This window comes from Microcaecilia unicolor, chromosome 5, assembly GCF_901765095.1.
Source record: "Microcaecilia unicolor chromosome 5, aMicUni1.1, whole genome shotgun sequence".
Lineage (NCBI taxonomy): Eukaryota > Metazoa > Chordata > Amphibia > Gymnophiona > Siphonopidae > Microcaecilia > Microcaecilia unicolor.
In genome coordinates this window covers 168,661,145-168,674,256 of record NC_044035.1, presented here as the reverse complement: position 1 = coordinate 168,674,256, position 13,112 = coordinate 168,661,145, and the positions used below count along the sequence as shown (strand labels likewise).

The 13,112-nt window shown below is 45.2% G+C and overlaps 1 protein-coding gene across 1 annotated transcript in view; it reads right to left on the bottom strand.

The window, feature by feature from the left end:
* The window catches only part of TEPP (testis, prostate and placenta expressed), a 164,574-nt gene that overhangs the window by 115,938 nt on the left and 35,524 nt on the right, over positions 1-13,112 (bottom strand). The window contains exons 2-3 of the mRNA XM_030204918.1: positions 9,931-10,145; positions 9,526-9,587 (exon numbers count right to left, since the gene is read on the bottom strand). Of these exons, the coding sequence (XP_030060778.1) occupies positions 9,526-9,587; positions 9,931-10,135 (267 nt within the window). The 5' untranslated portion in view covers positions 10,136-10,145. The remainder of the gene's footprint in view (positions 1-9,525; positions 9,588-9,930; positions 10,146-13,112) is intronic.

Here is a 13,112-nt window from a genome sequence, read left to right as displayed (position 1 = left end):
TGATGTAAACTTCTCTCAGAGGATTCCCAGGGCCCTTTTTCAATGCCCCCAGCAAATGTTCTTTCTTTTGAAGAAGCTTGAGTAAACGGGTTACCTCCTTTGTATAAGTCTTGCGGTGCTCCACTGGGGCTAGTTTACACAGGGCTTTTGCCATTTTAACCCGTTTCCCCAACTCCACCACCTCTTTTTCTGTGCTTTTTATCTTTCTCACCATTTTAATCAGGCCACTGGTCAGGTCCTCTGGATGCTGACAGTAGTCCGTGAAATCTTCCTCCTCTGAGGAGTCACTGTGCTCCTCCTCTGACATCGGTAGGGCCTCCCGGCAGATCTCCATTACCTCTGCTCTCTCCTCCCTCTCCTTCTCCGATCTGCTGTTCTCTGGGGCCTCCCCCAGCTCTCTCCCCCCCTCACCTTCTAGATGGCGTGCCACTGTGAGGGGGGTACCGGTCCGGGTTCCTCCCGTGGAAGCCTGCACTCTTCGATCCACAGGGCTCCTTTCCCTCCTCTCTGGAGCCCTGCCAGAGAGGGAACTACTTCTCCTGGCCGCCTGGTCTATGGCCCCAGGATACCCCCTGGCCTGGGGCTTTCCTGAGGACCGCTCCCCAGGGACCTTCCTCATTTCTGGGGAAGGAGCTAGGCCTCACTCCCTTCCCCCTGGAAGCCTGCAGAGCCTCTGGCAGCACTTCCTCCTCCTTCCAAGTCTCAACAGCAACTAAGTTGGAATGCCCTCCTGCGGGAGGTGGTAGAAAAGAAAACGGTAACGGAATTCAAACATGCATGGGATAAACATAAAGGAATTCTGTTCAGAAGGAATGGATCCTCAGGAGCTTACCCGAGATTGGGTGGCAGAACTGGTGGTGGAAGGCGGGGCTGGTGGTTGGGAGGCGGGGATAGTGCTAGGCAGACTTATACGGTCTATGCCAGAGCCGGTGGTGGGAGGTGGGGCTGGTGGTTGGGAGGCGGGGATAGTGCTGGGCAGACTTACACGGTCTGTGGCAGAGCCGGTGGTGGGAGGCGGGACTGGTGGTTGGGAGGCGGGGATAGTGCTGGGCAGACTTATACGGTCTGTGGCAGAGCTGGTGGTGGGAGGCGGGGCTGGTGGTTGGGAGGCGGGGATAGTGCTGGACAGACTTATACGGTCTGTGCCCTGAAGAGGACAGGTACAAATCAAGGTATACACAAAAAGTAGCACATATGAGTTTATCTTGTTGGGCAGACTGGATGGACCGTGCAGGTCTTTTTCTGCCGTCATCTACTATGTTACCTTTAGCATGAATACAGATGCACTCAAACAAATTAACATTAATACAAGTTCCATGTAAATGAATCAACAAAAAGCCAACAGTCACAGGAAATCCAATTCTACTGACAACTCAAGGATTGACCCTCAGGTTTTTAAGATTTTATTAGACCTCCTCCCATCTCCTTCCCCACCCCCATCTCTCCCCTACCTCACTAACTTCCCCACCCACTTACCCGAACCCTCCCCCCTAGCATGTGCAGTGTTTCAGAAAAGGCTGCCATATATTGCTTCCCATTTTGCCTCCATATGGCCTCGAACAGCCCTAAGCCTCTCCATTTCACAGATAAACCAAAGTTTGTTTAACCATCTCATCACTGACGGGGGCCTCTCTAGATTTCCAATGCCCAGCAATCACAACTCGAGCCACAACGATTGCTTGTCTTACCAGCAATGCCTGCGACTTAGTAAGGCCTGGTGGTTTTTTAGCAAATATGAAAAACTCAGGAGACCATTTAATAGGTCTTTGAATCCAGTGCTGTAGCCTAGATTGTATTGCTTTCCAATATGCCTGAACTTTAATGCACAGCCATCAAATATGTCCCATCGTACCCGTTTGATTACAGCCACGCCAACACAATGGTGAAACTCCAGGAAACATGTGATTAAGTCTAACCAGGGTCAAATACCACCGATAAAGCACTTTAACCACATTCTCTTGATAAGGAACTGAAATAGATATCCTAGACCAATTGTTCTCAAAAAAGGACCAGTCCCCCTCGTCAATAACCACCCCCAGTTCCTGATGCCACCTCTCCCTATGAACCTGGGTTGCTCTCAACTATCCACACAGATAAGAATAAAGGCATGTAATAAGACCCCTAGTAGTTTTAGAATCTTCACATAAATCTTCCAGGAACGTATCCTCCCGTAATATAGTGGGCCGTATCTCCCTTGAACTAAGAAAAGATCTCAACTGACAATATGCAAAGAACTCATTAGGCATCAAGGGGAACTGTTCCTGCAATGATTCAAATGAAATCAGACAGCCATCATCAAATAACTGACCCCAAGAGACCAAACCCAGTGATCTCCATCTATAGAAAGGCCCCTGGGAAACACCGGGATGGAAAAGCAGGTTATTCGCTATCAGCGACAGCTTAGATAACACTACGTCAGTCCCACTGAATAACCCGTCCCAATAAAAGAATGTGGAATAAATTGAAGGGCATAAATTCGTACCTAAAGAAATATATTTACAAGGAAGCCACATCATAGCCCTAAGCCGGCAGGATCCCACCTCCGCCTGTTCCAGCTTCACCCATAACATGTGCGAGTGGTCCTGATACCACTCAAATGCTGCATGCGCCTGAGCCGCCCTATAGTACCACAACACATTTGGAACACCCAGACCCCCCCCCCCTTCCTCCTGTCCTTATACAATAGAGCTCTCGGCAGTCGAGGACGCTTATTAGCCCAGATGAATCTAACCAATCCGTCCTGCACCCCCTTCAAAAAGCCCCTGGATATCCTAACTGGAAGAACTTAGAAAAGATACATCAAATGCGGCACTACATTCATCTTCAATACAGCAATTCTACCCAACCTTGCCAGATCAGTCATATCCCACTTCTCCAAGTCCTTAAAGATAGCCTTCAAAAGGGGCGGATAGTTAGCTGAAAACAATTCAGACAAATTATGGGTGATCCTAACCCTCAGGTAAACTATAGCAATCGTTACCCATTTAAAGGAGAAAGAATGCTGAAGAGATTCCAAGACTGCTTGAGAGAGACCAATTGCCATAGCCTCTGACTTACCCATATTTAATTTAAAACCTGAGACAGCTGAGTATAACGACAGATCTTTCAACAGATTGGGCAGTGAAATTAATGGTTTGGTCAATGAAAGTAGCACATCATCGGCAAAAAGTGCCAGCTTATACTCCCTATTACCAACTTGTATACCTGTTATATTTGGGTCAGACCTAATGTACAGTGCAAGGGGCTCTACAACCAATGCGAATAAAAATGGTGAGAGAGGGCATCCCTGTCTTGTCCCACGTGACAGCGGGAACATCTGCAAATTACCTCCATTAATTCTCACACAAGCCTGAAGAGCATTGTACAGAGCCCTAATCCACCCACAAAACCCCGACCCAATTCCAAATCGGTCCAACAATTGAAACATAAAAGGCCAATGAACCTGATCAAAAGCCTTTTCAGCGTCCAGCCCTAAGAAACAAACAGATTCCGTTTCTTCGCAATATGAATCAGATTAACCATTCGCCGAATATTATCCATCACCTGCCTATTAGGAATAAACCCCGTTTGGTGTGGATGAATCAACTGAGGCATAACTTTTGCGAGACGATTAGCCAAAACTTTTGCCAAAATTTTTATATCAGTATTTAATATGGAGATAAGACGATATGAGGCACACTCGGTCACATCTTTCCCTGGCTTAGGAATCACCGCTATCCAGGCTTCCATCATTGAGGAAGAAAAATCACCCCCCACTAAGACCACATTTATAATCTCTGTCAGAATTGGAGCCAGTTCTCCCCTAAATGCTTTGTAAAACTCATTTGGCAACCCATCCAAACCAGGGGTCTTCCCCAGTGGAAGTGCCTTAATCACCTTAGAAACCTCCTCCACAGTATACTGAGCTTCTAAAGCCTCCCTCAGACCCACCGTAAGTGTAGGGAAAGAACATGCCGACAGAAAATTGTTAGTTACCTCAGAGTTTGAGTTAGTATCTGAGGTATAGAGAGTTTAGTAAAACGACTGAAATTTCTCCCGTATCTGCTTGGAGTTGGTTACCATATTTCCCGCACTATTCTGTATCTTAAGAATAGTCCTGGATTGCCTCAATTTCACCGCCAAGGCCCTACTTGGCTTATTACTAAAAACAAAATGCGAGTACTTCTGCTGTTCCTGGAAAAACTTTAATTGATCAGAATATATTTGATCCAACTTCAGTCTAAGCCCCTGAATTTCTCTCAAAGTTGCTACAGAATGGCTAGTTTTATGTCTCTCTGTTAAAAGATTCAATTGCGTTAAACACTGAGCAACCTCCGCCCTTTGCTTCCTAGCCCTAAAACTAGCTTTTTGAAGAAAATAGCCCCTCGAGACCGCCTTGTGCATCCCAAACAACCCTCAATGAGGGTCCCCGAGTCAACTTTATTCTTTAGATATTCCTGTAGCGTCTTTCTATAGCCAGCTAATATCTCCTCCTCCTTCAACAAAGCCATGTTCAAAGCCTATATCTTCTTTCTCTTCACCTCAAAGCGAGGAGAGACCAACCCATACCGGTGCATGATCCGACAAGGTGGGCATACCAATATCTGAGGTCCATCCAGCATGTGTCAATGACACATCTACAAAAATGTAATCAATACGGGAATACGGTACAATCCACAGTACTCACTCACGCTGACTACTGCAATAGTATTTTCATTGGTTGTAAGGCACAAGTCCTGAAAAAACTCCAGACTGCCCAAAACACGGCAGCCAGACTCATTTTTGGTAAATCACGATTTGAGCATGCAACACCTCTACGTGAAAAGCTCCACTGGCTCCCTATCAAAGAACGAATAAACTTCAAAGTACACACACTGATCCACAAGATTCTCCACGGAGGATCCCCAAGCTACATGGACAAACTAATCGACCTTCCACCCAGGAACGGATCAAAATCTTCGCGAATCTATCTCAACTTACACCTTCCCAACTGCAAAGGACTCAGGTATAAAACCTACTATGCATCCAACTTCTCTGTCATAGGCAGCCAACTCTGGAACGCCCTACCAAGATCTATTCGAGCAATCAACGATCACCTTACCTTTCGGAAACTGCTGAAAACCCACCTTTTCAAACAAGCTTACCCAAATGATCCAACCTAAACTATGTACCCATCCACATAACAACCAGCCAAGTGATAATGACAAGGATCTAGACCCCTCCCACACCCTCCCACCAATCCTCCTACTTCTCCTCCCCCCTATTCTCTCACACCAAATCTCCTGACTAAAACTCACCCACCCCCTCCCTAACTCTCCCACCTATACTACCCCTTTTCTTGCGATAACAAATTACTACTTCTATACTGCTATGCTAATACAACGCTGCTACAGATTGTACTTCTCTCTATAATTCACTGAAATCCTAACTACTATGTAAGCCGCATTGAACCTGCCATGAGTGAGAAAGCGCGTGGTACAAATGTAATAAATAAATAAATAAATATGTATCATGAGGGTAAGAATAAAATGAATAGTCTCGAACCCCCAGATGAGAAATGCGCCATACATCCGACAAACCCAAATCTCTAGCGAATCTGTTCAAAGCTTGTGAGAGCATAGCATCTACCTTGGAGAGCGAGCCCGATCTATCCAATGCTGGATGCTGCGTAGCATTGAAATCCCCCACTACAATGAGTTTACCCTGGAGGCTAGAGGTGATGCGTCCCACCAGCTTGGTCAAAAACCCCCGTCTGCGCATCATTAGGAGCATATATCGAGACCAGAGTTACTGCCAGATCCCCCAATACTATACGCAAGAGCAAAAAACGCCCATTTCTGTCACGCTGAACCTTCAGCATCTGGAACTGCAGCGAGGAATGAAGCATTATGGCCACCCCCCTTTTCTTTGACCCATCTATGGCAGACGCACAGAAAACATATGGATATTGAGGATGGGATAAAACTTTTCATGTTCCTTTCTCAGATGTGTTTCCTGGAGAAATACCACCTGCGATTGAAAATGTGTTCATTCTTTAAACAACTTTTGGTGTTTTTGTGGTGAGTTCAAGCCCTTTACATTATAAGACAAACATTTTAGATCTCTTGTCATGACAAACCTCTAACAAACACACTCATGTCCCTCCCTGCACAGACTAGGAGCCCCCCTGTAACTCTCCCCCCCACCTCTCACCCTATCCTCCCCCAACCCAACCTCCCCCCACCCCTCACCTGTCTCGGGTCCCCCCACCCCAGGCACATTTCCCCCCCTGAAATACACACTACTCCCCCCACTCCGCCTGGGTACAATGAGGAATGCACACCACTCAATTCCCAATACCACTCCATCCTAGCCCCCATTCCCTCCCCTCCCTACAGTTACATACCCCCTCCCCAGCTGTCATCCATCAACACACTCTACCCACAAACTCCCCACCCCCTTACAAACTCAATGGCACTTAGAGGCAGATGCAGCAACCAAATGTAAAAAAATCTAAATCGTTAAAGTCCCTAACGATTTTAAAATAACGAAAAATGCACCAAAAAAAAAAGTCACACATGCTGAGATCGGTAGTGAAACGTACAATGTATCAAAGAATCACAATACACATCGGTCTGGACCTCTCGTTAGGACAGCTCCGTGGCAGGAAAAAGTGTTAAGTGAAAAAATAAACAAACTTTGAGCCAATCCCAGCGCATTAGCAGAGCTAAAAGCGCTGTGATTGGTCCAAAGGACCTCAGAAAACACATAAAAAAATAAAAATAAAAAAAGGATCGGGAGGGGGCAAGGGCGCTCATCAGGAGCGTCCTGTACGGACGGCCTTGCCCCCCCCCGCTGCTCCCCACTTTCCGCCGCTCCCCCCACCCCGAAAAAGCAAACTTCTAGAAGCCCCTGCCCCCCTCCCTTCCTCACTACTCTCACCTAAGCTCCGCCTCCCGACATCCTCCGTCCGTGCCCCGCCCCCTTTTGGGGTCGTCGCCGCCATTCCCCTCCTCCATCGGGCCCCCCTTCCTCTTACCGGGCCCGTGCAGCGCCTCTCTCCTCTGTCCGAAGGCGCTGCACGGGCAAGAAGAAAGCTGAATCAGCTGATGCCTGCCTTCGCGATGGCGCGTCTTTCTCCTGCTGCGCCCGCCCCTGTCTGACGTCAGTAACCTACGTAGGTTACTGACGTCAGACAGGGGCGGGCCCAGGAGGAGAAAGACGCTCTATCGAAGCTAGGCGAAGGCAGGCATCAGCTGATTCAGCTTTCTTCTTGCCCGTGCAGCGCCTTCGGACAGAGGAGAGAGGCGCTGCACGGGCCCGGTAAGAGGAAGGGGGGCCCGATGGAGGAGGGGAATGACGGCGACGACCCCAAAAGGGGGCGGGGCACGGACGGAGGATGTCGGGAGGCGGAGCTGAGGTGAGAGAGTAGTGAGGAAGGGAGGGGGGCAGGGGCTTCTAGAAGTTTGCTTTTTTGGGGTGGGGGGAGCGGCGGAAAGTGGGGAGCAGCGGGGGGGGGGGGGGCAAGGCCGTCCGTACAGGACGCTCCTGATGAGCGCCCTTGCCCCCTCCCGATCCTTTTTTTATTTTTATTTTTTTATGTGTTTTCTGAGGTCCTTTGGACCAATCACAGCGCTTTTAGCTCTGCTAATGTGCTGGGATTGGCTCAAAGTTTGTTTATTTTTTCACTTAACACTTTTTCCTGGCACAGAGCTGTCCTAACGAGAGGTCCAGACCTCTCGTTAGTTTTCCTGCCTTTTTCCTGCGTAAAGGCAATCGAAAAAGGTTAGTGCATGTCGTTTCAATGGGGTTTTCACACTAATTGCTCATCTCCATTCCGTTTTCGTTAGCTGCTACTGTCGTCGGAAAATAGGCTTAAGTGCATGGAAAGGATAGGAAATTCTTCCCTGAGGGCTCATTTAACGATGAAAAACGTTTAGTGCATCTACCTCTTAATTACAACAACATAGAAAACACACAACTTCCCAAGCAAATCACATGGCTATGCAAAGCTGCAGCTTTTTTGCTTATAGTGGTCTCACTAATAGTTCATGTGGTGATCCCAGCTCTCTTAGCCTTTCCCTCCACTCTCTTCCATCTCTGCAGCTTGGCTCGAACAGTTGTAATTGGGTCAGCAGCCTCTGGTGCTTCAGCCGTTGTTACTCCCGTCTCCCGCAGTATTTTCCACACTTCTGCCAAAGTGCAGATATGGCAGCATTTACCCCCTCTAGTATCACTGGGGTGACTCAAATGGCCTGGTTTCAATGTTATACCAACATGAAAAGTAGGAAACCGTTAAGGAAATAAATTTTTTTTTTTACATTTACCCCCTGCCATAAAACAAAGGGCAAAAGGAAAAGCCCACCTATATGGGATCTTCTGCTGATTTAAAATCTCCAGGGTCGGCTTCATCACCTTTCTCTGATTTAGGGTGTATTACGACAGATCCTGAAAAACCGTGATCCGGACATCATTATAATCCACTGAGGTCATCTGGCACGCCTTCTATAAGATCTGTTCCTTTACATGAAAAACAGCAAATCTGACTATTGTATCTCGTGGTCTATTTTCAGTTGCTTTACCAAGTGCCCGATGTGCCCTTTCAATCTCCATCTCCTCAGATCCCAGGAATGTTCCACAAATCAGCTTAGCAATTGTGGGGACATCCTCCTTACCACCCACCTCCAGGACACCCTGCAAGCGAAGATTGTTCCTTTGCCCACGGTTCTCCAAATCATCTAGTTTATATTCCAAGTCCTCATACGCTGCTGTGATTTTGTTGAGCCGCGAATCAGCCCTACTCAGTAGGTCAGCGTGCTCCTCCACACGTCCTCCCAGCTCATGCAATTCTCCACGTAGACCGTCCATACGTTCTAGGATCTCTTCCTTGGATGATTTTATATCTGCTCTGATATCAACCAGCGTCTTACCCAACTGTCTGGGAAAATTCGGGCCCGACAGAACCGAGCCAACCTCCGCCGATGACGTCACTGAGTCCGAGTCAGAACGCAGAGGGGAAGCATGGCGGCGCGGGGTCTTTAACACCTCCTTAGCAGACTGTTTCGCGCTGTCCTTGCGTAGCACCGCCATCTCCCAACCACAAACAGCAAGATCGATTCATCTGGTCAGCCTCACTCTCCGGACAAGTAAAAAGGCACTCAGCAATGTTGATGGAAGCCGATGCCGCTAATGTTTGGAAGGGAAGAGACAGAGCCACAGATTCAAGCGGCCATCAAGTATCGTGACGTCACTTCCTCTCAACCCTGTACTATTTTAAACTGCCCTCTGCCACCCTGTGTTATTTCTATCGAGACATGAAAATATGAATGATGGCAGTCAAGAAGGAACCTGGTCATAGTAAGCTATGATTTCCTTTCTTTGGTCAAATAAAGGTATTTCAATTTGCAAATAATCCAAATTGGCTGTGCCCCAGTAAGTTCTCTTTGAAGACTGGAATTTAATCATGTACAAATTTATTTTTATTTTTAAAGATATAGCATTATTTTGGGGTTCCAAACCTATAGGGAAGGAATCCATTATACCCAAATACTAAAGCATATGACTCACCAGACACGGGAGCCGCCGGTTGGGTACTCCGAGAAGTGTGAAATTTGCATTTTCAAAATCCTCTGCAGAAAGACAAAAAGAAAGCAGATTATTATTATTATTTTTACTATGTGCAGTAGATTTCTTCACTTTCCTGGCTGTAAGCTTTGCCTTAACCATTTACTAAACCCTAAAACTGGGTAGTAGAAAGAAGATCTATGCCCCTTTCCATTTCCCCTTCCTTCCCCTTCTCCTTTACATTATCATTACTTTCCGTTCCTTGTAGCTTTTCCTTCCATTCTTTATATCTTCCTCCTCTTGTACATCTCCCTTCCCTTTTCCTCCTTTAGCCTCTGTTTTCTCTCTCCTTCCTCACATCTCTTTCTCCAGCCTCTTCTGGCTGCTTTCCTAGTGCTCCCCTTTTACCTTTGGTGCAGGTGGTGGTAGTTCTGCAGTGCTCATCACTAAGTCTGCCTCTCATGAAGTCCAATTCCATGTTACGGAGTGTGGGCAGGTTTGGGTTATATATGCCCTCTTTTACCCCAGCCAGCATAATCCGTGTTGGAGGAAAGTAGGCCAGGAACTCGTCTTCCTCGTAGTCCTCATCTTCTGGTGTTAAAATGTGCTCCATGTCTTCACTTCTGGGAAGAGAGAAGTGATACAAAGCATAAAACATGACTCACTTTTGTTTGAAAGCTACTACTAGAGATAATGACACGGGTCTCCATGGGTTCTGTCTCCATCACCACCCCGTCCTCACAGGCCCCATCTCCATCCCCGTGGGCTCTGTTCTCATCTACAGAAGCCTTGAACATTTAAATCTTTTTATTAAAGTATAAAAAGGAACGATATACTGTGCAACTGTTGTGTATAAATTACAAACAGAAAACAATAATAACAACTAGCAGCTATAATAAGCCTCCCACCACCACGACCCTCTACCCTTCCAACCCCAACAACAGCTGACTTCTACTACCCCAAGGAATCCTAATCCACCCTGTTAAATTGTCCAAGGGTACAAAATACAACCTGTTCTGTATGCCCTAGAGGGGAGAAATATGCCCTATGAAGAAGCACTGTTATGATTTTTTAATCTGTGGATGAATAAAAAGTCATCAACAATCTCAGGATTCAGTCTAGCTCTCCTATCTTCCTCAGTCCCTCCTGCAATAGAAGATGTCTTCTTAGAAGATATGCTGGTAGCAGGATATACAGGATCCTCCATGCAAAGTTTGCTAGCTGTGGCCAGCATGTTTCTTGTTTTTCCAAAAAATAAAAATATTGTCGTCTGCATCAAACAAACATAAATAACAGTCCAGCTCATTAACAGGCTTCAAAGTAGAAAGTGATATGGGGACAAAGTTTGTCCCCGTCCTCACAGGCTCTGTTCCCGCCCCGTCCCCGCATTTACTGCAGGTCTCCGTCCCCATGTCATTCTCTAGCTATTACATCAGTGAAAGTAGTTATCTTAAATCGCTTCACAAGGGGTGATAAATGATCCTACTACGCTCCTTGTTCACTAGTTACAGAGAAAATAAAAGCGAATGAATAGCAGCCAACTTGAAATGGGAAACACAAATGATGTAATTTAAAGTGTTTGTTTTAGTGCAATTAAAAAAAGTTGATTTTTAAATTAATAAAGATTGGGTTTAAAGATAACATTTGCTATTGGGTTAGGAACTGACTGAAGGCTACAAACAGCCACAGTTTAATGGTGCACATTTTAACTGGACTAAAGTGAAAAGTGAGGTTCCATAGGTGTCTGTGATGAGACCACTGCTGTTAACTAATTTTATCAATGATCTAGGGCACTGGTTGCCAAACCTGTCTTGGGGGCCGTACAGCCACTAAGATCTTCACGGTATCTGCAATGAATATGCATGTGATGGAGTTGCATGCAATGGAGGTAATGTATGTAAATGTATCACATACTGTACATATTCATTAAAGATACAGTCGGGTAGAGTAGGTACATCTAAAAGTCTCCTACAGCTAATAATTAAAAGGCATGAACTAAATATAAATAAATGAGTTTCTAAGCTGCCCATTTTCAAAGATACTATATAGATAGTTCCAGTGAAAATTGGTCTGATTTGTCACTGTGGGGGTAATTCTATAGTGGGTACCAATATTGAGGCATCACATTTGTACATAAATGAACAGAATGCTGTCTTGTATATGCACACATATGCATGTAAATGCCAGTTATCTGATGCAGGTTTCTTGCATAGTGCTTATTTTACAGTGCAGAGCATGGATAAGGCATAGAATACTATAATTTACGCCTGTGTATGAGCATTTACACTATCTCTCTGGCTGCTATAAGTGCTTACACCTACATTATAGGCATGTTTACTATTCTATAAAGAAAAGTGGGCACCTACTTTCCTTTATAGAATTGGCACCACACAGGCAACTCTCTAGGTGTCTAAATCTAGGCATGCAGTTATAGAATTGCCCTCCACAAGGTCAATTCTATAGAGACGTGCCTAGATTTAGGTGACTAGAAGGTGACAAATGGACTTATTCTATAAAGGAAAGTTGCCGCCTACTTACTTTTCTTTTGAGAATGCTAGCATAATTGGGTATATAACACTTATGTATAAACTCTCTACTCAAACGGAAGAATAAATCAAATAAACTACCCAAGTCCTCAATTTTAAATATTCCACCAAAAATACTTGGGATAAATAAAACTAACCATTCATACCCATAACCACTAGTATAATTAAATAAATTATTTGAATTGTGCTCAGTCCATATCCATTACACCCATAGCGTCCCCAAGGAAAGCATGTGGTAGTGTTTAGATGGAACCATCATAGCACAACCTGTGTTCCACCTCCTCAAAATGTATGCGCACACACCTGCTGTTATATGTAATGCAGCTTACAATAAACAATGTTTCAAACACATAAGACCCAGATCACATTGAATCAACTGTGCAATGAAATCATGTACCCTATAGTTCTTATTATACCTCAAAGCAAATAACTGCAATTATAATGTAAATCCCAATTCTAAGTAACACTCACTTATGAAGCACATACAATTGGTTATGACCACTAAATTTTCACATACCACAAATACATACTCAATAAGCCAGAATATGTAGAAAAAGAAAAGAAATCACTTCCCTTGGGAACCCAGTGTGCTCGTGCAGGTGATTTAAAATCTCATCAAAGGTTCATTCATGCTCTTCAACACCATCTCAATTTTCCCTTTAACTCAAGCTGAGTTTCGAATATCTTCCTCAGAAAGGGAACTATAAACATAAATTTACATTAATAATCTAAACATTGTTTTCACCCTGTACTAGAATATAATTAAATATGTATACACATTCCAGTTTCAAAATTTAAATTAAATTACTTACATAAACCCAATTCATTGTTACCATCAATGTCAGGTACTAGCCCTGAGCGGGTAAAAGACTGGAACACTCCTTGCTCTCCACAACAATCAGCTGCCCAATACCTTACTCTGTTCAAATACCCAAAGGGGACCTCCCCATTGGTTCCCATGCAGCCAATGAGATCGGGAGAAAGAAAGTGACTCAAAGTAGCTGGAAACACCCAGATTTATTTAAAGGGGCCATCACACATAGG